Source organism: Archocentrus centrarchus, chromosome 24 (genome assembly GCF_007364275.1).
Source record: "Archocentrus centrarchus isolate MPI-CPG fArcCen1 chromosome 24, fArcCen1, whole genome shotgun sequence".
Classification (NCBI taxonomy): domain Eukaryota; kingdom Metazoa; phylum Chordata; class Actinopteri; order Cichliformes; family Cichlidae; genus Archocentrus; species Archocentrus centrarchus.
The window spans coordinates 23,052,592-23,079,648 of NC_044369.1; the positions used below are offsets into that span (position 1 = coordinate 23,052,592).

General features: G+C 43.1%; 1 protein-coding gene across 2 annotated transcripts in view; it reads left to right on the plus strand.

The window, feature by feature from the left end:
* The window catches only part of runx2b (RUNX family transcription factor 2b), a 40,238-nt gene extending 18,306 nt beyond the window's left edge, over positions 1-21,932 (plus strand). The window contains exons 3-8 of one of the 2 annotated variants that reach the window (XM_030721285.1): positions 246-508; positions 1,863-2,019; positions 4,316-4,420; positions 16,183-16,350; positions 18,000-18,161; positions 20,796-21,932. In XM_030721285.1, the coding sequence (XP_030577145.1) occupies positions 246-508; positions 1,863-2,019; positions 4,316-4,420; positions 16,183-16,350; positions 18,000-18,161; positions 20,796-21,274 (1,334 nt within the window). In that variant the 3' untranslated portion in view covers positions 21,275-21,932. Of the gene's footprint in view, positions 1-109; positions 509-1,862; positions 2,020-4,315; positions 4,421-16,182; positions 16,351-17,999; positions 18,162-20,795 lie in introns of both variants that reach the window. The other variant, XM_030721286.1, reaches the window with a different exon arrangement.
* Positions 21,933-27,057: the final 5,125 nt, after the last annotated feature.

Consider the following 27,057-nt stretch of genomic DNA (forward strand, 5'->3'; position numbering starts at 1 on the left):
TGCTGGAGAAGTCTATTTTATGTCGTTTGAAGGCGACCACTAAAGTTTGTAGTGGAGAGGGTTTTGAAACGCGGTGTCCGCTCACTCAAGTCCCATTTTCCATTGGCAGGCGCGCTGAGGTTCAGCGAACAGCGGCGCACGCTCCGAGTTTCTCCCTGTGTGAGAGAGAGAAAGAAAGAGAGCAACTGGAGAGCCTTTGGTGCCTTTTCTGATAATCCACGCTGTTGTGATGCGAATTCCCGTAGATCCCAGCGCCAGTCGGAGGTTCAGTCCGCCGTCCAGTAGCCTCCAGCCGGTCCCAGGAAAGATGAACGATGTGAGCTCTCCAGCCGGGCAGCCGGACGCAGCGGCGGCAGTGCCAAGACTGCGCCCCCACGAAAACCGCAGTATGGCCGAGATCATCGCAGACCACCCGGCCGAGCTAGTGAGGACCGACAGTCCCAACTTTCTCTGCTCGGTCCTGCCCTCCCACTGGCGGTGCAACAAGACTCTGCCGGTCGCTTTTAAGGTGAGTCCCGACTCATCGCTGTGCTGCTAAATGAACAACCCGACTTACGATGGTGTTCTCTGTTAGAAAAACTACAACCAGATGAAGCCCAAAGCTGATTTTGAATAAGAATAAATGCGTCATCTTTCTCTAAAGACAGTGAAATCAATTTAATAGTGGTGCATGGCCTGGATTTCCGATTTTATTTATCTTTTCTTATATGACTATTTATCTCTTAGACTTTTTGGAGTTTCTAAAGCTTAATGGCTGTTAATGTGAACATGCAAGAGTTATTACTATGTACTATGACATCAAAAATAAAGTATAGTCAGAAAACACATTTAAAAATTAATATTATTGTGGCAAAAAAAAAAAAAAAAAAAAAAAACTCCACGTGCTGTTTAAGGGCATTAGTCCGAAAAGTAGGCAAAATGAGTCAGGACCTAAAAGAAGGGAGCCACGTGTTTATAATGTTTTTGTCCTACATTTAAAATAAATAAATAATTATTAATATTTCCAAGAACCAGAAAATATTGTGAATTAGTTTAAATACAATATTTAGCCTTTTAACTTAAACAACAAAGATATCATTGTGTTGAAAATTTATCTTTTAGACAATTTTCTCAAATTTGAAAATGATTTTATAAAGATTACAGCATATTATCTGCCACTTTAGTTAGTTTGTATAGTTAGATTGTCCTCAAACTTTTAATCTGCTGAAAGAGAAAAATGTATTTTTAATGTTCCAAAGAATAATGCTTTTGTTTTTTGGGGTTTTTTTTGGTTTTTTGTTCCCATGAAATTGCAAAGAAAAACTTCTATTAATTACTTGGCAGATATTATTTAAAGGAAAGATCAAAGACACTCTCAAGTGGAAATTTGTAGCTACAGCCATGGCTCCAAACCAAATGTGACACATTTTTATGTATAAGTGTTATTTAAACATTCTTATAACGATGACTCTGTAATTATTCCAGTTCTGTAAGCGTATTTATCCTCTTTCATCCCCATCCAAGAATCTAAATGATAACACGAGGCCTCTGCACTTTTGTTTTGAAAGACTGCCTTTTAGATGATTCACTTAAAGACGTTTATCATGATATAAGGCTGCTTCAGGGCATTAAAATTAAATCCATTTATCAACCTAATTTGTAAGAGGATGACAGGATGTAAAATGATGAGTCTAGACGAACTCTGAATAGACAAAAATTAGAAAAAGATCACATTTTGTTTTCACGCAGCTTCTCACTAAAATCCCCCCCCCCCCCCCCCCCCCCCCCCTTGTATAGGAGGAGTAATGGAATATAATATAACCGTCTGTAGATGGAAGATATAAAAGAAGAACTTCTGCTCTCTACCTATGTGATTCTGACAGGTGGTTGCCCTGGGAGATATACCTGACGGGACCGTTGTCACCGTAATGGCAGGCAACGATGAGAACTATTCCGCCGAGCTGCGGAACGCCTCAGGTGTGATGAAGAACCAAGTAGCACGCTTCAATGACCTTCGTTTTGTGGGCCGCAGTGGCAGAGGTGAGGGCTGAGACTCTCTCTGTGCTCCTTCCACTTTAACACAGTAGTAGCTATTAGGTTGTGGATTAGTGGCCACATTCACTACGTGGCAACCACATAATGATCTCTCTGACTCCAGACTCAGATCCCACCACCCATCTCGCAAAGCCTGAGTGGTGAACCGTGCTGCTCCCCCTTTCGTTTTGCCTTAAAATGATACTTCTCAATATATTTTATATCTTTTAATCCAGATGAGAGACAAGTTGCTTTTTCCTACTCGTGATTTTTTTTTAGTTTGAGAAACAAACTGGACAGAGATACAATGTGCAGCTGTGCGGAATCAACCGCATTTGAAAGCGTGAATCTGATAACAAGAAAAAACTCATCAGACTCAGACATTTTTTTTTTCTGTTTCCTTTTCACCTGATGTGACCCAGTTCAGTTCAGGCTCATAAACATGTTGGGTGGTGCTGCAACCATACGGCTGATCACTCTGAGCATATCTTCAGGCTGTTAGGCAGAGAAGCATTCCTATTAAGTCCAATGGCATTCTTTGAATGTTTGGCATCACGAAAGTGACTATTTGCATCGTTTACTGTCATGTTAGTAAATCATGTGCTTTTGGCTTTCCTGATGTGCTCCTGCGCTCGCTGTGCTTTCTGGAACTATTTTATTTTGTACAAATCTCCAAGAAACCAGTCGCCCGTCGTAAGTTGATGGTGATAAGTGTTGTCAGCAGCTCCACCAGCAACTTTTCCTCTCAGTTTCCTGCTCTGTTGTAGCTGTCAAAAAAGGGAGGAAGCAGAGGAGTCAGGAGGGCTGAGGAGTGACAAAGTTTTGAGAGGAGACAACGAGGCATTTGGACTTGACCTGTTGCCACAGAGACCTTGCGTGTGCCTTTGCTGTAACAAAGAATCTAGTAACAGGAAGTGACATAGGAGCCAGGGTAGATCAGACTACGAGGTGTCTGAAATGAATACCCTGCAATGACAGATAAGTGCAAGCAAAGTGAGCTGATAGGATGTTAGATAGCTGAAAGTCATGCACAGGAGAATAAGAGCGAGAACAGGGAATTGATGGTTATGGGGCTGAAATGGTGCCTCTGCATGATGAAAGCATAGATCCACAGGACGACTAATTCAGGGGACTCAGATATCGCTGATAACATCATTAAAATTAATAGTGTCAAAGCATACAGGCTTACTTTGACCGGAAGCACAAATTGGATCACAAGTAAGAGATGACAGCAGCTTTGACAGCAGGAAAGCAGGAAAGTGATGCACTAGATGTCTCACTTTATCGCAGATCATCAACCACTGACATCGATATGTGCCACTTTATTTAGATATAGCAATATATCAACAAGGCCGATAATGGCCCATACCAATGTTTTGGTGATATAGTGGTGCATCCTTAGTATCCACTATGCTTAGCTAATAATTTCAACTCTTTGACTGCAGTTTATGTATTCCAATCATGTATGCATTCATTTTGGTTAACTGTCAACTTTTATTTTGAAACTTCTTCAGCTCCACTAAATTCATTAATTGTAATAATAGAGCTAATGTCTCCACATATCCCACCTGATACTGTAGAAGTAACCCTCGGGGGTTCCTGGTTGGGAGTCATTGTCATTGATCTACAGCTTTGCTTCGCCCGCATGCACCTTAAAACAGGTACGAGGGACGCCTGTTGCATCTAGGATCTGCTCTCTCTGCTGTCTATCTGTTATCTGAGCTTTGAAAAGCATGTTTATAGTTAGAGTGCAGAACGGAAGAGGGGATGGCACACAGGTATATGGATAAATGGACGGGGGCTCAGATGAGTTGCTACCCCCACTTCCTGTTCCCATGTGTAGCCATGGTTACTCACTGCGTCTGCATGCCTCAGATATTAGTGTTGCTGCTGACTTGACTGTTGGACTCTGATTCATAGCATTCCTCATGCATGCACATAGGGACGCATACACTTGCACAGACAAACACTCAACCCCAAGGCAGCAACTGCTGGGGATTATCGAGAAAGGAAGTGACTATTAAAATGCCTCTCGCCCACTCACAGTGCATTAGAAATTCTGGAATACACGATACTGGCTCCTGCAGTCAGTCTTCCATTTAGACTCTGCCAAAGGACCTAAATAGACCCTCACAAACAGCCCAGCCAATGTTGTCTGTTGTTAATCCTCTCTAAGTCGATTTTTCCCAGTTTGTATTGGCTATTATGTGATCACAACCACACTTGTGACTTGGGGATGTTTTAGAGATGAATACTAGCCATTGTCTCAATTGTCATTTGATGTTGCTTGATGTCACTACAGGCAAGAGCTTCACTCTGACAATCACAGTATTCACCAACCCGCCACAAGTGGCTACTTACCACCGAGCCATAAAGGTCACCGTGGATGGACCTCGTGAGCCCAGGAGTGAGTACCAATGCACGCACAAGCAGCACAATATGCAAATATGTTTGTACACAAAGGAAGCATCATATTAATTTGCCTTTAAAGGGGTACACCAGCAAGTTAGTATTGTACTTTTAATAAATGGAGGAGTCACGGAATTAAGAGGAAGCAACAGTGGCCAAAGTATCCTTCTTGTCAGTCCCCAAGCTGCATCCAGCTCTTAATTATGGGATCCTGCATTTCCATTAGTATTTTTTCAGTGGAATAAATCTCGCATGTCCACCTGTGGGATCAGATTTTAGCTCAGATATGTGATATTATCGGGAGGCTAACTGTGGAAAATACTTGCCAACTATTTTAAAGATTGAGTTGTTCACTTAAACTTGATGTGCAAAATTGGTGGCGTGCTGCTTTAACTCAGCTGTGGGTGTATCTCACTGCCCAGCCAGCAAACGGAGGCGAATACGAAGCTAAACTGATGGCACACTATTAAAATGAGGAAATTAACTAAAAAGGTTTTACAGGAAAAATTCTCCATTGTGTTAATTAGCAATTAACGGTGTATTAATTAAAGATGGCTTCTCGTGAAGCAGTCCGATCTCCCTTGTGACAGTTTGAGAGACAGAAGAGAAATAAAAATGTGAGGCAGCATATTCCTGAGAGGGTACATGGGGTAGCAGAGTGCTAGCATCAGCTCATTTTAATGGGCCATATAAAAACAACTGAGGAGGGAAAAAAAAAAACTTTACTATAGCCAACAGTGCCAACTGGTCTGGCATGCAGCTGTTTCCACATCCCTCCTCCCTATTCATAAAAAAAAAAGCATATTCTCATCTCATGGCGTCTCAATGAACAATATCACATCACAAACAACCCGCCCGCCTGGCCTGTCACATATGGCACCAGGACACACAGAGACACAGAGGAGCCAGGAGACAGTAGGATTAGTACCACCATCAGTCTCCCTTGTAGGAAACCTGCCTGTGGTGCCAAAAAATGCCTCACACACTCGACATTCAGCGCTGATCAACATGCACCCTGAAACAAAGGCATATGCTTGTCCTCAAACGCACATGTACTCGCGCTCACGCCCACTTTTCCCCACCATCCGTTCTCGCTCTCGAGCCATCTTGTTTGATCAAAAGCATTTCCTGTGCATCTGCTGTCCCCCCCCCCTCCTCAGATGACTTTCAAACAAGTCCTGTTATTTGGTGGCGAGCAGATGGGACTCGGAAGTGAATTTGTTTAGAAAAAGCTCGGTATGGTCTCAACAAAGCTGCCGTCTTAGGTTTGCGTCCAGAAACCTGAACGCATGAGAAGTGAGTCTCTAAACTGGAGACCTGATCAGGTGAGAGTATTCTGGCACGGTGAAGAGACTTCACTCTTAAAGAAAACAAGGCTTAAAGTTTTCATGTTCCAGCTTCAGTCTCAGGGCAGTAATTTATGCAATAAAGACTATGTCATCATACATAACCCCTGAACTTCTTCCCTTTGCTGCTAAGTGGTCAGAATTACAGTGGTGGTATAATTTACTCAGAAACTACAGCCAGAACACGTCTCCCTCTCAGGGGTCATTAAGCCGAGGTCGGAGGGTGGCAAAACACACATGTGCCCTCTCCACACAGCCTCCCCCTCCTCCAGGTTTTCAGTACAGAGACTCTGAGCTGAGAGCAGTGACTGTCTCCAGAACTGTGATTCTATCTGTGAACGCTTCATTGAGACGTGGGAGGGGGAGCTTTGTTGGCCATTACGGCTCTATTTTGTGTTAAACGAGTGGGTAATTAGGAGGCCTGTGGTATAGCCGGGCCCCACCGGGGAGGGTTCCACTCAGAGAAGGAACAGTAGGCTATCTTAAAGTTGACACACACTGGCCCTCTGTGGCCACTCCTCTTTGAAAACACTGTGTTTTTCCTGGAAAATAAGTTGACAGTAGCAGTAGATTTCACTGTGTGCTGGTTACTGACATGAAAGCTAAATATTCTTTATGCTTCTGTTGATTGTTTTTTAACTGTAATGGCTTGCCTGGTTGTGGGTGTCTCCCATCAGGAAGGAGATTTTGTTGTGTTAGCTTGTTTGATGCTCCTTATGGTAGCCATATGAGTCTTCCTGAGGGATGTCATTTCCCCAGCGGTCCCTCATCTAATATCAATCAGACCACCCATGACTCAGTAAGGCTCACATCTCTGAACTGTGGACCTGAGCTTTAGTTAATTAATTGTGTGGTCAGTGACGAAAATCAGCGAGGACCAAGTTTTAAGATCTGCGGTATAATTTTCCTCAGAAGTTTATAGTGTGTGTGTGTGTGTGTGTGTGTGTGTGTGCACGCGTGTATGGTAAGTGGTTAGTCAGGTCTCTCTGGCCACTGTGTTATTAGCGGGAGGCTAACTTGGTTTTTGTGGCTCGCATTGTGCTTAATCGCTTGACAGCTCTTGGTTAACCTGTGGTTTGCCACTGCAGCGACGACTCATCGAGTGTGTGTATATATACACGCCTGTGTGTGTTCTTGCATGCAGATGTGCGTGTCTGTTTGCTCACGTGCATGTGTGCGTGTCTTGCAGTGCCCGTGTGTCTGCTGGTGTGCCCCCACATGACATGGTTTGCAGAGTGTGTGTTATTGGTGTCATTAGTCTAGTGTAGCCACAGCGCTGATTTGGAGCAGAGCTAATAGGCCTCATTAAATGTCATTTTGAGCTAATAGACAGGGAGTGGTTGTTTAAACCAATATGCTTTTATAGGTGGTTCTGTCTCCTTTCAGCTGCTCCTGACGGGGGCTGTGGCCAGCTGAGACAAACTTCCTGAGTGATAATAGCCGAGCCGTAATAACACAATATACAAGGCTTTCTGTCCAAACCCACTATTCTCATTATAGTTAATTGATGACAGACAAACACAGAAGGTGACAAAAACCATTGTGGCATTACACATACTGTGTCTTGCTGTGGCGTAATACGGTGGTTATTTCTCATAACTGTGTGTGTGTGTGTGTGTGTGTGTGTGTGTGTGTGTGTGTGTGTGTGTGTGTGTGTGTCAGCAGTGGAGGTTAGCCGTCAGGCCCGTCTCTGCTCTGTGGCGTTTGAAACATGGGGCATGGGGACTGGGTCGTGTTTTGGTTCGGGTTTGGTCAGGGTGTTAACAAGTCTGGTGAAGAAGCCATGGTACTTACAAGCCTGCAGACAATATTAGTGGTTCAGGAGACCTGTCTGCCAAGCCAAACTCTTGCAATACACAGACACACACACACACACACACACACACTTAGATACGCAATACTTCCATATGGAGTTATGCTTTTCTATGTACTCTATAATAAACTTGACTTGCAGCTACACGGCGCTTCATAGACCAAAACTGAAGGCAACAGTATGTGCATATGTTAATATAATGAAATAAATGATTAAAAACACTAATGTATAGAAAAATAGGCAGTGGCTGATAGCAGTTTGAAAAAGGAAAGCAAAAGATGAAAATAAACGCTGGCTTTTCTGACAAGGAATTCCAAAGCCGGTAAGTCCTCGCAGCTAAAGTTCCATCAGTTTTAGTTACGAACCTGTATTGGGAATAACTAGGAGATGTTGACAATAAAATCTGGATACTCTCATACATAATCTGCTTTTTTTTCCTGTTAGTCAAGTAAAAATCTCCATCAAAACCAGCTCACTCAAGTTTTGCTTAAATTTCACCTAAAGGGAAAAAATCTGACTCAGCACTTTGGCTCTAGGAGTGGTACGTGACCAGCACAGCAAAAAAAAAAGTATCGCTTACTTAACTCGACTACTTTGTGACTTTTTGTTTTGGTGCTCATCAAATTAATGAGGGTAAATGGAATGAATGATGCTTAATTTGCAGAAAAGAAGAAGAAACAGTGAGAAAATGGCAGACAGCAAGAAAAAACTTATTGTAATTAATTGAATTGACACATTAAACTATTAAAACTGAATGAAAGTGATCATAGACACACCCTGACACGCAATTGCTGCTTATTCATTTTTAGTGGTATTTTTTTTATTTTTCTGTTACATGAAAATCACGACTGTTTTGCAATAGGTATCAGTTAACCCAGAATATCACTGTATCATGATACTATGATTCCTGTGGGCAGCCTGATGCATTATTGCTGTATCATGAGCTTCTCTGTGATTCCTACCCCTGTTTGGCACAGAGTCAGCTGGGGTAAGAGCCAAAATGTAGTGCCTACCTTCCTCTTTACTGAGAAAATACTATTTTAATTGAGAACTGATTCTGAATTGACACCAAAAACTGGATACAAAGAACGACGCCCTTATTAAAAAAAAGAGTGTTTTAGGAATGGTTCCCAACTTACAATCTATTAAAAGTCACTATTACTGGATATGATGATACCAAAAAAGCCCCCAAACATTTTCAGCATACACTCCTACAAATGCCATTGCATGTGCTTGTAGACTAAATGCAAAGATGTCATTTTTACATTAAACTGTTAAATTTAGATGATGTCAGGCAGATAGCATTTAATTTCCTTGAATTATGTGCAGGGATGAAGCCCTTTATGTGTCTGGATTACCGTGCCCTGTCAGTGACTGGCTTGAGCAGCCTGTCCAAAAACAGAGAATTCTTCTGTTCATCATCCAAGTAATTAAAGAGGATTTCAGAAGATTCACCTATCGGCTGCTGCCACACTTGAAACAGCTTTTACAATGGTAGCTGAACAAATACAAGTAATCCAAACATCAGGAGGAAAAAAAGAAAAAGCAATGAAAAGAGGGTAGGACAGAATAGTGTGTGTGTGTGTGTGTGTGTATGGGGGGGGGGGGGGTAAAAGAAAAACTACTTCAGGCTTTTCCAGAGGCAGCCAGTCACTTGAATGTCTTATGAAGTCCCTTGAAGATGTGCCAAGGCGTCTAAAGAACAAAATAATCCAGTGGGAGGGAGAGACAAAGAGGAAAACAGAAGAATAAAGAGTGAGAAAGGGAGGCAGAAAGTGAATCATGAGGAGATATAAAGATAAAGAGACAAAGTCTGGATTTGGTTGGCCACGAGATGCGACAAAAAAACATCTCAGATGGATTTGTTCTCCCCTGTTCTGAATCAAAACACTTTAATGTGAGCAGAGAGGTGCAGAGGGAGCCTGTCTGAAAGCCACACATAAGCTAAACTGTGTGTGTGTGTGTGTGTGTGTGCTGGTGCTCTTTAAACTTTGTACAGTATTGTACAAATGTGTATAAAGTGTGTTTGCATTCAATAAATGTATCGCCTTTGGGAATTGTGTGTGTGTGAATGTGTGTGTGTGTGTGTGTGTGTGTGTGTGTGTGTGTGTGTGTGTGTGTGTGTGTGTGTGTGTGTGTGCCCTTCCCTTGCCTGGCTAGCTTCCTCCAGGCTGGAACGCCTGGACCACACAGACGGCTGGCAGCGCTCCACGACAGCCTGGCTCCCCCTATCCTTCTCTCCCTTCTCCTTCGCTCCTCTGCTCGCTGCCTCGTCTCCTACACCTCCTCTCGCTTCTCTTTTTTTCACCTCTTCGTCTTTTCCCCATTCCCCCCCTCAGTTCTGTTTTTATTCTCTTCTCTCTTCTTTTTCTCTTCTCCTTATACCGTACCCCCATGGTAGACGGGCGTTTGGCTGTCACCCACTCAGCCACGCTCTGCCAGCTTCAGATTGCAACCTGAAATAATTCATTGTTTCTGACCACTCACAAAAACAACATGGCCACTGTGAAAGCTCCAAATAAAAAAGTGAAATATGGAACCAGTGTATTCATTCATCCACTTTACTGTTCCACCGTGAGATGACTGACACACACAAACACAGACTGGCTGATTCAACCCAGGCTCCATGAGCATGGGGGTGGGGGTGGGGGGTTGTGAATCAGCCCCAGTGATACATTCATCCAGGCTCTCCTGGTGATCATAAACCAGACTGAAGGGCTTAGAGGGCACTATGCGACACCGAATATATAAATTATTCCATTTATTCAGGATTTTCTGTTGCTCTGCATTTTCCTCAGATGTTATTTGGTCGGGCTGCAGGCAGGAGAGTTTCCCACCGATGTGCATATGGTGATACTTGAAACTTGATATGTTCGAGGAGGAGGAGGATCTTTAAATGAACAGATCAGCATTCTAAAAATATGCTTCTTGATAGGCGATGACAGTCGATTCCACCCTCAGGCATAGGTTATATCCAGGAGTAATGATGGCAATTTAGGACCTCTTCAAATTGTCCAGTCCATTGAAATTGTATGCCTCTATGCTTATCAGTCCCTTTAAACAGTGCTAGCAAGTTTTTCAGAGGGTTGTGCAATAACGTCAGCTCATGGCAGACTCATACCTGAGTCACATGCAGCCTTTTATTTTCCAGCTCCTGCTCACAGATTTCCCATAGATTAACAACAGAGTGCGACTTGCATGGGAGGATGGGAGGATTCCCCCCGGGAGTGATGATGATCAAATGTTATTCCCATCTCTGTTTTTTTTTTGGTTTTTTTTTAAGTGTTGCACCTTGAAACAGTCTGCAGTGCAAACAAAGTTCAAATTAGGAGCTGACTTTGACTCCCAGCAATCCAGTGACAGTGCAGAAAACAGTGTTGGGGAATGACTCGGATCGGTTCAGTTTCAAGTTTTTATTAAGCCAAAAAGCACCACTGTTTGAAAATACCATTAACTAAATAAAGGAGAATTGAGTTGGATTCAGGGTTTCAGGAGACTCAGAGAAACACCCTAGAAATACTCCCACAGTGTGTCAACTCACCTGATCGCTGACATCAGAATTCCTCACAATGGTGTGTTCTGCAGCTTCTTTTGACTTGATGAATTGTGGTGGGGCTGCTGTCTGCCACAGTAACGAAGGTATCTCTGAAGCACATGTGTTGATGGCTTTGCCAATAATGGAGTTGCTGCTGTGATAGGCTAGCAGCTAAGCTCCTGTATAAAAACATCGGTCCTAACCTGACCATCATTCACAAGTCATTCACATGTAGGAATCTACCATAGTGGAATATTTACTATTTTTAAATTTTGTGTTGTTCAAATTTGAACTTGTTTCATCTCAAATATTGAAGTTAAATGGTTAAATGGCCAAATGGTGCTAAGTGGAAGGGTGATTTAATTCTGGCATGTTAAACTGTTTGTATTGTTACATTTGAATGGATCACCTGTGTCTAAAGAGGCAAACAAGAGACTGAGAATATTCTATCCATCCATCCATCTATCCATCCATCCATCCATCCATCCATCCATCCATCCATCCATCCATCCATCCATCTTCTTCTGCTTATCCTTTTCAGGGTCACAGGGGGGCTGGACCCTATCCCATCTGTCATAAGGGGAAAAGCAGGGCACACCCTGTACTGGTTGCCAGCCTGTTGCAGGGTTATATGTTCATAATTATTCTGCAAATGTTACATTGAAAGCAATAATAAGCAGCCTACTCTAACAGTCTTCAAAGTATATAGGACCACAGTGGTTACTGAATTATTTTCATGGGAAAAAACCATAACTTCCTCTAATCTTGTTGTGTAGTAGATTGCACCCTGGATTTAGATTTAGATTAAGATTATTTCCTGTAAATGTTTTTATTTGCCACTATTTAGACTGTTCTGCTTTGCCGCCTTGGTGAGTTTGCCATTGCAGCAGAGCAGATCTGCTGGTTCTGTTTAGAGTGGATCTCTCGTCATTGGCAGTTACTCTCCGAGACAGTGGAGATGGAGTCATCCACATCCGAGGATGGGATGAAGAGTAGATGAATGATAGCACGGGCTGTCGCAATGACAACCTGGCCACTAACATCTATCTGTAACTTGGAGACGTTAATTTAGAGAAGCAAAAATATTGGATACAGAACACAACCAGCCTGTTTTTTGTTTGTTTGTTTGTTTGTTTTTTTTTTGGGGGGGGTGTCTCTTTTTAAATACATTTTAAAAAACATGTATTAGCTTACCTTTATTTGAAGATGGGGCAGCACTGCCCCCTATTGGTGTGGCATGGTACTTTCTGCCTCACCCTGTGTATTTATGACCGTTTGCAAAGAACAAACATGTCACACACTTTCATTCAATATCTTAGACAGACTGTGGAACATCAGCATGTGTAGCACGTGTAATAAAACATGTATATCGGCGATATAAAGAGAGACAGCAATGGGCATGCGCCGACCACCTGCTTCATTTGTTGTATGTGACACAGCGCCACCAGAGGTGAGCCACAGCACTGCACTGCCTCACCCCGCATTTCTTCCGTGTTTGAACATACAGTGCGTAAATTCTGCGATTTTGACCATTAAAGTGTTGAAATAATTCAGAAAACGGTTTTATAGAACAGTCAAGTGGTCAAATGTATTTTCTCTTATCAATTTTAGTATTTTACTAGTCATGAAGACAGGGGAGGCACTGCCTCACCTGACTGCACGTCACTGCTGTTACTGTCCACTAAGAACAAAAATCCACCTGCCAGAACCAAAATTTCACTAATTATTACATTATTTCTGGTTTAATCTGTAAAAAAAAAAAAAATGAATTCTTTTAATTCTACATAAAGCCACAGCTGTTCCACCAGTTTCCTATCTTTGTTAAGCTTTGCTATCTGACTATCGCTTCATATATATATATATATATATATATATATATATATATATATATGAAACATTTTAACCACTGAAGCTTTTTAAAAGTGCAAATTCTACACTATGCTATGTGAATTTCTTACACAAACCACTGCCTGGCTAAAAGAACTGTATAGAGTATTTGAGGGATACTTTCAGCCAGGACATAACAGCTAACCATTAGTCAAAGATCTCTGTGCTCAGGCTCAGATTCAATCTAATGCTGCCATTAATTATGGAAGACTTATATTGTGTTTGTCTACTTGCTCTTACTAACTGTTATCAGATCAGCAGGGGTGAGCTGGATCCAGACTTATTTCTCTGGGACGGCTGAAATAATACTATTCTAGGATCAGTGTGCAACTGTGCAATTTGAGATACTATCTATAGAGGTGTTATCTAATCATTCTAAATCTTAGTTTGTGTGTGTACGAGTGTGTAACGGTTGTGTACAAATGCGCATGCAGGAGTATGTTTCCATACATCCTTTTTTTTTTCCTATGTGTGTGTTTCTATGTGTTTCTGCTGTTTGCGTGTATGTGTGTGTGTGAGTTGTTCACATCTGGTCTGAATCTGTCCATGTTTCCGGGCGCTGGCTGGGCAGGGAAGTGGCAGGCGCTATCGAAAATCTCCGCTGTTTTCACAGGGATGATGGGAATCTGAGGGACTTTCCCTACGGCAGTGAAATCATCCGCCTTTCCCGCTCCTTTAAATACCCCCGGCTCATTCCTCCACCCTGCTAGGGTTCCGATAAAACAGCTGAGACATCTTGTGTTTGGCAACAGTTGTCCTCTAAAAGGTGTAATTAACTCATGAAAAACTGTATTTACTGTCAAGGCCTGCTAAACTAATGGACTTGAGGTCTGGCTGTTTGGAGTGTAAATTGGACCTTAATATGGTGGTTGACATGCTGCGTTCCTATAGGAGAAAAAATACAAACAGTACATTAATACATGGTGTATCCGTGTACATTTTTCCTTTTAAAACTGAGTGTCATCCATAGATTTCTTGGCATTTACGGTGGCCCAGGATGGAAGCTGAGAGTCCATGAAATTGAAAAAGAAGTGAAGTTGCCTTGTCATACATGTCAGTATAATTAAATATCTTCTTAAATATCTGTCTGTATTTTGGGATCCTCCACAAATATGTTGAAATCCTAAACTCTCCCTAACTGTTTCACCATTCAGCACTCCTCCCAGAGCCTGCGTCGCCTGACCAGCCCAGAGCTCTTAATTTACTGGTCATCAGGGTCTCTTCCTCGCTATGCGTCGCCTCCCTGCTTGCGCCTGTCCCCCTCTGTCTCCCATCATCCCCCTTGGTCTCCCATTGCTATTTATTCCCATCACTAGGAAACAGGCTGTGCACAAAGCCTGCACTGTGTCCCGAGGCTTTTTTAGAATAGAAATTGGGTCTGTTGAAAATGGAAACGCTATGATTGACTGGGCACAGCTTGCGCAGAGAGATGAGGAATGCCAGCGAGAGGCACAAATTATCTGCAGGAACGATGGGGGAAATATTATTAATGAAATATGGACTTGAATTATGTTATAAAGTCTTCAATAAGCCGAGGTCTTTTAGTAGCCGATATTATTCTCCTTTCCAGAGCAACTAGAGGAGACCGATGATGAGATTGTCTATTTATTTTGAGCTGGATGATGCCAGTCCGGTAACGTCACTGTAATAAAAATCATGGTCTGTCTGACTGTCACTGGCTGCCTTTTTCACTGCCGCCATTCTCAAGTCTGATTTCATTGCAGTAGTGTTTGTTATTAAAGTTCCAAACAGTTGTTCCAGAGTAAATTAATTTGTTGTGAGAGAGTCACATGGTTTGTAACAGCATAACTGGGGCTGAAATAATGCTTTGTTGCAGTAGTGGAAAAATCTTTGGCTGTTGTGGGCGTTTTTGAGAAGAATTTTTGGCTTTTGTCATTTTGTATTCATTCAGCTGACTTGAAATAATCAGCAGAAAGAGAAAGATGGATATGACATGCAACAAAGCCCCTCAGCTGGGATGTCAGCGATACATACAGTTAGGCTGCGGGGCAGTTCTTTGTTATCTTTGATCTTTCTAATGATGCCTTAGTGACACAGATGATGATTTCTTTTAAAGCTCTTTTTGTTCACCCTCTCCTCTGCACCCACCCAGTGTTATAAGAGCATTGCCAGGCCTTTGTTCCCAGCTCAGGCAGCAGTCAGGTTAGGCAGGATTCTGAAGTAGCTCGCTGTTTCTGCCTGAGCCAGCTGGAGCCCTGCCAAGCACAGCAGGAGTTTCTACTCTCCTCTGTTTGATATTTACTTTACCGCCTTTACAGGGGAACTAGTGCAAGACCAGACAGACGCACTGACACAGGACCGTGTCAGTGTTAAAAAGAACTGTGTGTGTGTGTGTGTGTGTGTGTGTGTGTGTGTACAGGCCTCTCTTTCTACCCCACCTTTACTAAACTATAGTCTACACCTGGGGCCCTGGGCAGGTTTTGCATTGGTTCCCACTATAACGTCAAAAGGACTGCTAAGACAGGCTCAGACAGTACATCACCTTGTATTTGTGTGCACAGCCTAAATTGTACGTATGTGTTAGCAGTGTGCATGTGCTGTATTTGTATGTTGGAGGAGTGTAGAGTTACCAGCCTGAGAGAGTGATGAGAATAGAATCAGGGATATAAAGGGTGTAAAATTATTGGCAAAGGAATGCAGGAAGAGAAAGGGCATAATATATTTGGCATAGGTTATGACTCCTGTGGGGATAATGGGGCAATGGCGTGAGAGCCTGTGTTTAACAGAGGAAGAAGCCTCAGGTTAAAAATGAACATACATGCAGTTTTTCCCTCTCAGCGCATCTCACTTTTACTCTGCAAGGTATTTACCTAAGACTTTGTTAATTATCAGAGTGTAGGGTACCATTCTCAAGAGCCCCTGCACCTCCTCACAGCACAAACTGTGTTTACCAAGTAATGCACTGACACAGGAGAACTGAGCCTTTAAAGTTGTGCATTATACAGGATTACTGACATGCCAAGAGAGCAGCAAACAACCAAAAAGCTAAATGCCGGCGGAGCGTTTCATCTTACAAGGATAAAAATATGCTTTGCATGCAACATCACAGCAGTAAAAATCACTGATTAAATAAAATGTGTGTTCCATTACAGCCTGTGTCCTGTCAATATAACTGTGTGTGTTTGTGTGTGTGTGTGTTTTTGTTTCTGTGTCTGCAGGGCATCGTCAAAAGCTCGAGGATCCTCCCAAAACTGGTCTGTTCTCCGACCGCCTCAGTGAGCTAGAGAGGATGAGGGTGAGGGTCACGGTTCCAACGCAAGCCCCACGGCCAGCACTGAACACGGCGGCCAACTCCTTCAACCCACAGGGGCAGACGCAGATAACAGGTGAGCTGCCAAGGACAGCTTATACCAAGCTCCTGGTGTTGATGCAGAAACCAGGCGTTGGTGTCCATGCACAGAATCTCTTAGCTTGCTGTTCTTCATCTGAACTTCAACCTCTGGGATTATATAGTTTCTTGTCAGAAGTTTCAGATATAAAACTTTGCTGATGCCCAAGCTTCCCAGGCGTTGGATGTTAAAAGTCTTTTCCAAACGCATGTGCAATCTAGGATGGTGTCATACCTGAAAATGATACCAAAAACCTTGTTGTGCTGACCAATGAAACCTTACCATCCAAAGGTATGAGCATACTGTGATGTCATCTTTCGAAATTGAGTCGAGTATTTAAAAAAAAAAAAAAAAAAAACGTGTGAAGACTTTTTTTCTCTGATGGAAACCATCACACAGACACACTCGATATGAACTTTGCACATATTCAAGGATAAGAAGGTTTAAAGGAGTTAGTGGGCATTTGAAATATTTGGTGTTTTTCATGATGCATTTCGCAGCCAGACTGACTGAAACTATAACACGGAGTTGACGCAATAAATAGGCACGTGTCCAATATGCACCACACACACACACACACACACACACACACACATACACTCTCTGGACAGTGTATCACTGAACGAGCAGGCAGGCTGAGTCACAAACCGAGCGGTATTAACTGTAAGTAAGGTGAAATATTAAACCCCAACTGGAGCCTCAGTCACAACCTGACGTGACCGGTGGTTGAGCCACAGAACGTCAGGCGCAGTGCTTCTGAGTCATCTGTCTTTCTGTACCGCATCACTCCATCAGTCTACGTCTCAGAAGGTAACACCATCTCTCATGGTTCGGGATGGCTGCTACCCGATCACCCGAATCTCTGGAGGCACGTCACACGCCGTCATATAGCTCTTAGTTAATTTCTGGCACGGTTTTGTGTTGCGACTCAGTGGATCGTTTGAGGCACGGTTTCACAGCGTAGCAGTGCACTGAGCAAGTGATTACACACTGGTTTGAACATACCATGTGAGCAAACTGGCAACGAAGTGCTGCTTGATTGATAAGTGGATGATCCTGGAGGTTTGTTTTTTGTCTGACACGCCTCTTCACCTGTCACGATCTGACAGTAACAGTAATAATTGCTTAAAAGTGAAAAGTGAACAATCAAATAGATTAGTTTTGTCACACACGTATGTAAACGCGCACACTTATACTTTATCTCAATCAGCTTCCATTCTGACTTCTTGTTGCCGCACAAACACAATGATAAAGTGTTGTGGTTGTCTGCTGGTGTGTTTACACTCTGGCTGAGAGCCAGTGAGGCTCTCTGTGCCTCAGCTGCGAGCACAATGTTTTACAAGGCAAACAGGAAGATCTTCTCTCTAAAGGTAAACATTAGTTTCTTATTATAAAAATGTTGCATAACATGCCCAACTGATACCTAACCCTTAACACAAGCGCAGAGAAACACAGACACAGATCATGTCTGCAACTCTGTGTGTTATTGTAAAACTTTGCCCCCCTAAAAAGACTCTGAATGTTTGAACAAGCCTTCGGGCCTGTGGTAATTCTTTCTTTCTTTCCCTGTTTTCTCTTTATACGTCTTTCTGTGCTGCGTTTTTCCTCACTTCCATTTCTCTCTTCCTCTCTCGCCTTCCCTTCAGACCCTCGTCAGTCCCAGTCCTCTCCTCCCTGGTCGTATGAACAGACGTATCCGTCCTACCTGAGTCCCATGGCGTCCCCCTCGGTCCACTCCACCACCCCCCTCTCCTCCAGCCGAGGCACAGGTCTGCCTGCCATCAGTGACGTGCCTAGACGATTGCCAGGTACTGTCAGGGTCATTTAATCTGCTGCAAGTAATTTAGTTTACAACATTTTACAACAACTTTGCAGCATTTTCTTACAAGGAGAGGGGGGGGGGGGGGGCATATACGCGCACACACACACAATTTCACACTCTGTCAAAAGCAGAAACATATACAAAGAGGGAAAAAAACACTACCAGTTACTGTTTAAGAGAGAATAATTCAGCAAAGCAAGCTCATTCTCAGCCGAACGTGAGGAATGAGGCATGTTGTCCGACCGTCTCTCCAGAGAACGCTTTGGATGGTGTTTTTCAAACAGTCGAGGGGAAAAAAAAACTATTGTTTCCTTTTTCCAGGCTCAGAGCCTTTGATCCCAGAAGAGTATGGGTAATAACAGGCCCAGGGATAATAACAGGCTCGTGACTGACAAATAAAGTGTCTTTACAGCAATGTGCCACTCTCACAAGGCATTCTGGGTAATTGCATTAGCCAGTCTGTTTGCTGTAACGGCAGCATCTGTGTTCCAATTTGTCCCTGTTTTTTCCCCCAGTGTAAAAGCTCCTTTAAAATCCCTACAAGCCGCCGGACGAGTTTCTCCCCCGTACACCTGTTTGACTCACTGCCATAAGAGTTTTTTCTACACTTTTTCTTTCTGTTTCCTTGTGCTAACATACTACACCCTCCTCTGTGTGTGTGTGTGTGAGTGTGTGCGTGCGTGCTTGCGTGTGCCCCGAGCAAGGGTGAGTGATTAGGCGACGCAGCCGTGTGACTCTGCATTAGAAAGGGTTTAAAATCCAGCCAGCTGCCTTGTCAGCTTTGATTAGTTTGGCCTCTCCCTTCAGCTTTCATCTCACAAACATTATGCTTTGTTCTCAAAGCGTCGCGAGTGCACGTCTGAGCGCGTGCGCGAACAAGGGGGCGAAAAATGCTCACCTCCCTTTTTTTTTTTACTTTTACCCACTTGCACACCTCAAGCGCTTAATGCCTCCTAAGTGATGTGACTAAGGCTCTCAGATCTCTGGAGATCATGTTGACACCTCGCCAGGCGGCTCCGTAACAGTATCCCGCCGCAGAACATACTGACAAGTGCAAGCAGAAGCTGATATGGATGCTGTACTGGCATTCCACCCGCCCTTCTCGCACCTTAAACAGGCCAACTCGTGTGTCGAAATGTTGCATTTTGCTCAGAAGCAGTTGCAAAAGTTCATCAGTCAAGTCAAACACCTCATTCGGAAGTGATGCTCCAGAGTTTGTAAAATCCCTCCAAATATTTAGACAGCGTTACACTCTGGTTTCAGTTAGGCTGATAAAGTTCAATTTGGCCCATCATCAGAGGGCCCTGTTTGAGCACTAAAATAGGTCCTAAAGTTAAAAGCGGGGGTTTATTGAACAGCGCCGGTCATGTCTGAGATCACACTGCCCCTCCACGGCAGAGAGACAATCACCTACTATTTCTATTAGAATCAAACGGATCTCGTGGAAAGAGGAAGTTTAAAGGCTTTAATTAGCAGCATATGCTATCTGACGCTTGCGACAAACCCGGCTTCGCAATCCCTCCCTGCACATAAACACTGCGCCCACCTCCCCTCCCTCCTCTTCCCCACCACCCCCTGTCCTCTCGCAGCAGACATGGTGACACAGAAGACGCCTGGTGATTTATGATAAGAGCGCCATGGCTGGACTAAACCACTGAGAGGGAGACAGGAGAGAGGGAGGGAGCGCAGAGGAGGGGGGGGGGGGACCTCCTATTCTCCTTAAACTCTTCGCCCAGTGCGAAGCTCGCCGCAGCCAGTTAGTGGTTTTTGGGTATTTTTTAAAGGGATGAAGTGAAAAGAGGAACGAAGGGTGAGATGGAGCAGCTCCTTCTCAGCGCTCACGCTCCCCCCTGCACACGCTCGCGCGCGCACACGCATACGCACACACATACATACATGCACACGCTGGAGCCGATGGGAGGCGAGGAGAGGAGCCACATCAGAGCTCAGCCCTGCCTCATTATGGATCTCATGGAAACTGTTTCTGCTGAAAGTGTTTCCACATGTGCAGCTCCTGATTCATCCCAACTGCTGTTTCTTTCTTTCTTTCTTTTTTTTTTTTTTTTTTATGTGCATACAGTATTCACACACACAGCCACCCCCCACCACCACCACCCCACCCCCACATCCCACCCCACACACACGCACAGACATATTTGCATGCATAAACAGTTGCACGGATGCACACAAACATGCACCAACACACTCACAGAAGCATAAATATGCAAAGGTGTAAACACGTTTGCACGGGACTGTGCTTGATGTGTTTGGTAACTTTATCGAAACCCAAATGCTGTCATGAAAAAAGCTGACTGACATTCACACGTATATCATTATTAATATTGATAGATAAATCCTTCTCCATAACCGTGCCCGCAAAATCTGTTAGCTTCTTCAGATTGGTTCATAGACAATTCAGTTTACTGCTGTTTAATTTCTCAAGAGACTTATTCATTAAATTCAATTACTTTACAAGACAAAGTGCTAAATAGTTTAGTAGTGCAAGCCACGTTCAATGCAATCACAGCTGACAAGCTGATATGTAATTATTTAGGTTCCGTAATAAATCCATGCAGCTGATGTCAGAAAACCCTGACGTGTTTGTGTCTTTTCCTTGTAGGTTCTTCTGACCTGAGCCCGTTTCCCGGTCAGTTTGAGCGCCAGTTCCCGAGCCTCTCCTCCCTCACTGAGAGCCGTTTCTCCAGCCCTCGGATGCACTACCCGGCCACCTTCACCTACACCCCGCCCGTCACCTCGGCCATGTCGCTGGGCAGCGCCCACTACCACACCTACCTTCCCCCTCCGTATCCGGGCTCCACCCAAAGCCAGAGCGGACCCTTCCAGACCAGCAGCACGCCCTATCTCTACTACGGGACGTCCTCCAACACGTACCAGTTCTCCATGGTTCCCGGTGGGGACCGCTCGCCGTCCCGGATGATCCCGCCTTGCACTAGCGCCTCCACGGGCACCTCTCTGGTGAACCCTAACCTACCCAGCCAGACAGAGGGAGGGGTGGATGGCGACGGGAGCCACAGTAATTCCCCAACTGTACTCAACCCCGGAGGCCGCATGGATGAAGCAGTCTGGAGGCCATATTGAAGAAGACAGACAGATAAGAAGTCAACTGATGTCATGGTTTGAAAGCACAAAACCTTTTTTTTTTTTTTAAGAATGAAAAGGGGATTTTGGAGCTTACATCAGCTATCTCTACCTTTTGGAAATTAAGGTTGAGATAAAAAAAAAAGAGACCAGAGTTGTATGGACTTGTCCTCCTGGAATGTGTTTAGACCAAGGCGCTACAAAGGGAGTCATTTTCAAAGCAATAATGAGAAAGACATTTCTGGTTTACTAGACCCAAGTGGATGAGACATTATTTCAGTTTTATTCTCGTCCACGAGCTAAGGGATGCTTCGACAATATTTGTTAAAGACTGCCTCTTTTGTATAGTGTTTGTATTTCATTAAGGCTTTTTGTAGAGCATGTTTTTTGTACTACGACAATATCAAGATGCAAGTTAAGCACTGAGTAGCAAGTAATAAGAGTAACACATATGTTACTTTAAGTGGTGTGGACAGTAAATTTGCTTTAAACCAATTAATTTAACTTGTATATTGTGGGTGAAACGATGTAGATTGAGGCGTTTTCTTCGTTCTAACTTATAAAGCCATAAATTATGTATTGTATTTGAAACTTGAGTCAAAGAAAGGTAATCTGAATATTTTTGATGCATCTATATGACTAAGTTAAAATGATTTTTTTTTTTTGATAGGTAATTTAAGAGAATAAAAGGTTTTTTTTTGTTTTTTTTTTTTTGGTAGCACCCAAAGATTTAAATCGTGTTGAATATGAAATGTAATTTCCAAAGAGTATTGCAACATTTTTTTTTTTTTTTCTGGTGTAACTTTCAGTTTAACTGCTCTACACATTCAGAGCCCAACATCCTCGCTAGGCGTTGACACACATTTGGCTCGGAATTAAACCTTTGGTATTTATTGAGCAATAACTCGTATTGTGCCTCTTGGCAACATACCATTAAAGAGAGTTTCAAGGGGGGAAAATAATTATCCGTTTGGGGAAATTCTGCTTGATTTCTTTGCTCTGTCTAGTCTGACATGCACACAGATACTTAGTATTTTCTCTTCCAAATAAGAAACGGTGCATTTAGACACGAATTGACATTTAGCCCAAAGATGATTGCAGTGGGTACCGCGCCTAATGGCCCACTTTAAAGCAGCAGGTCAGACTTTAAGGATCAGTTATTTTATGATACATGAACTCCTCAGGACTGGAAGAATCCTCGGTTGATCCCACAGATTTGCTATATCTGCGTTTCTTTTTTCATATCCAGCCTGGCTGAAAGCACGGTCGAGATTATAGCCCTAACATGCCAAGTCGATTATAGCTTTCATATCACATGTAAAAGATAGGTTTGAAAAAGTTTGTCTTAGTGTGCGACACACACAGGTTTGTATTTTTTTTTTTTTTTTTTTATGCATGCATTTTTTTTCTCTTTCTGACTTTGAGGTTGAAACAGAAATCTCAGAGTTGGAGACAAAAGAGACTCCGATGTTCCTTAAGGCTTTTATTTATTTTCAGTTTTTATCTGGGGGTTTATCAAATTGATTTTTACCCTCCTTGCTGGCTAATGTCAACAAGGAGGGTCTGAATCTAAAATTGCTCTGCGGCCTCGGTATGAGCGGAGGTCTGAATTTAAAAATTACCGTGTGAGATTCTAAAATGTGTTGAAGTTCAGGGGAAAGTGCAAAAAAAAGAAGAAGAAAAAGAAAAACAGCGAGGTGATTGGATTCAGCTGCTGGCAGCAAACTGGTAACCAAAAAAATATGGGAGACTTGTGTATGTTTGTTTCATAAAGCACTAATTTCTTGTTTTATTTCTAGCAGCACTTGCGGCGGGCTGCCAGCAGGGCTCGTGGTTTTGGTCCTCAGTAGAGATATAGCGCCACTGGAGTCACAAACACACACACACACACACACAGAATGGATAACACTTGGCTAAACAAGCCATTTATATTGGATTTTAATCTGATCTCACAAGGCAGTTGGCATTTGTTTGAAAAAAAAAAGTGCATTTCTTTTCTTGCTTTCATACAGTATGATATTGAGTGCATGTAGGTAATATAATAACCCAATTTGAAAAAGCTGAGAAAAACACGGCCCTGTCCAAGGATCAGACTTCAGGCTTTTCATTGAATGCTTGCACGCAGACTCTGCAGAGGATCTTCTGGACTCACACGCGCACATTTCCCCAACAGCTTCAGCCCAGCACGAGAAGTGCTTTCACTGTTAGAGCGTAACACAAATAAGCAAATTCAAAAACCTTTGAGATTGCTGTGATTTTATAGCATCTTTCCAAATACTATGCACATTTGTTGGAATTCATTTAATCTGCTCATAAATCTTTTAAAAACTGTTTACACCTCGACGCAGCACTGACACCCTGATCGTCTGCTCCTGTTCGCGTTTGGGGTTTTTTTTTTGGTTTTTTTTTGTTCTTCCTCAAAAAACAAAAGGTTCATCTTTTTTAAAAATGTTGCATACAAACTGTCATTAAAACCCTTGTATTATTTAATGATCAACATGTATGATATCCAGGAATTGTACCTGCTCTTATGTAAAGTTTACTTATTTCTATTGTTAAGCTCCTTCTCATGAACACTTGTCAGGAAACCTTATCTAATGGAGACTCTGTTAGATTTTGCTGGTACGTTTCATAAAGATCATAAGTTGTCTTTTTGTTTGTTTGTTTGCTTTGTTTGTTTGTTTGTTTTTTAAGGGAAAAACAGACCTGACAACAGTGAGTGAAATTGGCATTGTGATTGTACATTTTGTTTATTTTAAGAATAAAATAGGAATTTTGTAACTTATTTTTTTCTCCTCATAATCTTATCTCTCCACTAAAATCTGATTTTCTTTCATCTAAAGCACGTTATGTAAAAATACCTCATGGTGTATCACTTAGTAGTTCCTTCTGCTCCTTTGTTGCTGTTTTTGTTTGTTTGTTTTAATGATCAATGTACTGTATGTGCAGTGGTGACACCAGAAGATTTCTCTGGACTTATCTAACTCTGAGGTAAACACGTGTACTTACAAATTTGGGTAGAAGCCGGTACAGTTACAAAAATTGTAACCAAAACAAATGGGATGTGGAAGCTTTGAAATGGGAATATGCAGCCAGGTAATTGTATTTCTTTCTACAGGATTTTTAACAGCCTTAGCTTTCTGGGTATTGGATTCAATTTCCTCTACCTATTTCAAAATAAAAGCCACCACTGGGCACACTCTTAATCCTCCGTGCACACTTAGCAGTCATCACTCGTTCAATCTCTCCCAAAACAAGCCGATCTCTGGAGCGTGTTGGTGGGCATTCAGTGGTGTCATCTCTTGTCTGCCGCCCCGTCTGCACCAACATTGTCTTTGGACGGGAGACTAAGGCAGGCAGAGGCCCCCCTGCACGCTCAGCCGGAGTACTGCTGCAACTGACATGGCTGCATTTCAAAGGTGCACCGAAAACCCAAAGAGATGGAGACAGTGAGAACCAGGGAAGCTGTTTTATATTATTCCAAGACATAATAGAGCCAATCTGAGTGTGCACGTACACAAGCCGAAACAGAGAGAGGGAGCTCTACAGCATCACCATGTGTTTTTTTAAGGTTGGGATTGGGGAACATTCTCGGGATTTCCCTGAATATAGATTGCGTGGAAAAAGCTCCTGCTGGTTTCAGGTTCACATTCTCAGCGTTCTCAGCCATGTCTAGCAATTATCATAATGAACTCCGGAGAAGCAGCGGGACCCAGACACCCAGGGAAATTAGCATAATGTCCTCCATGCACGGGAGAGACAGCATCGCTGAGGCAGACTCATTTAAGAGGGGTTGGAATAGAGTTTTTGTCCCTGTTAAATTTGGTGGTTGAACATGATGCCAGTGATGATGTGCGCTTGATTTTTATACCAGGTTGTAAGTAGTTTTGCAGCAGCAGAAGGCAGACTGCATTTTCTTCCTTATATTATGCAATCAACTGAGAGGAATACAAACAAGAGTTTATGAGGAAACAAAACCACTCCACTCAAAGGACTGTGCACATATACACACACACACACAACTGACAGCCCAATGCAAACTGTTTACGTGACCTCTACAAACGTTTCAGAGGAGCAGCTCAGGCGGGAAGTGATCCTCAAGGGCCTCATACCACTCACAGAGCTGTATATCTCTTCCTATGTTTCCGTCTCCACTAACAGGGCTGTGGGTTGACTGTGTGGGTGTGTGTGTGTGTGTGTGTGTGTGTGTGTGTGTGTGTGTGTGTGTGTGTGTGTGTGTGTGTGTGTGTGTGTGTGTGTGTGTGTACATCTTGAGTTCTCATTTAGTCCCAAGATAAACTCAAGCTGACGGACTCTCCAGTGTAGGCTTCCACTTTAGAATCAGCCTGAAACCTTTAACCTCCCTGAACCCCTGTAGTCTGATGTCTTTTGGGCTTCACTAGTTTGGATGGGCCACCTTCATGTCTCAGAGGATGACCATCTTCTCTGAGTTCAGCCCACTGCCACCATAAAATACATAAAAACTGATTGTAATTTGGTGTGATTGTAACTGACACCTCCCCATGGGCACCCACCCACTACTTGATCCTTGAGATTTTCAAACAGTGACAACCATAACTGTGTACTTTGGCGCACTCTAGTGGCTTCTTAATTTAACCATAGGGACCGGGGTGAGGGGCCCACTTATATGGCGTTCCATGCAGCCAAACTAGCACTTATTATGTTAGTGGAACTATTGCAAAACCTCGAACACCCCACATTTTGCCTCAGTGGACTTGAGCCTGCACAAGAGCTTTTCCTCCATAAATGAATGCCAGATATGAAAAGCTGTTCACCCTCACAGAGAGGGGGCTGTAAAAGACAACTTGTCTTCTGACCTGTAATAAAAGAAATGATCAGCTGGCAGGCGAGCTGCATCCAGGCAGCAGCCCAGAACCTCACAGACATGGTAGGTTGTAAGGCAGCCTGACATCCTGCAGCAGAATCCATTCATCACTAGATTAAAGCATGCCTGTGTCTTTAGCTTGCTTTGGAAACATTTGATTCCATGAAACCATTTGCTGCTAAGTGAAGCTCAAAGAGAGTGCACTTATGAAACCTAAAATGCCTACATTTAATGAGTACTGCTAGTTCAGATTATGCAATTTGATACTGGCCACACTGCCTGAAAAAAGCAGGAATTACTGTGAAAATGCGAGTGTCAGTACCATGGAGAGCGACCAAACACGCAAACAAAAGCCCTCTTTGTCCCATGCCTTTGCTTCATGTCAGTGTTTCAAATTATACACCATCTCAACTGTCAAAAAACGGCAAACTGGCGCAGTGCAACTGAATGCACAGAACATAAGACAGGATCAACCTCCGCTCTGTGCCAAATATTCATGTAAAACAGGCCTTTTCCATAGGTTTCAGCCAGGCAATAAAATTTAAAAAATTTGGGCCCGGGCCCCATATATGCCTGAAACCAAGCATGAAGGAGCCCTATGTGTTTTTTTCTGTCAGATGAAGGGTTGTTAAAACTTTATCAGGCAAGTGTTAATTGAGAACTAATGGACTGATAATTCAGAGCAGTCACGATGATCCAGCTCACTGCTGAATGACATACAAGCCTGGTGACATTTAGCTCAGTTTGGGGCCTTTTTTTTGGAAAAATCCACCGTACAACCATGGCCGTGTGAGGCATGCCAGGCGAAAAGGGGGAAATGAATGATGCCCGCCATCGTGTCTGGTTCTGCTTTATACATTCATCCTCTCTGTCTCCAAGGATCATAACTCGTGTTAGAGGCAGGTTTTATGGTTTATGACTGGAAAATAAAATGCTC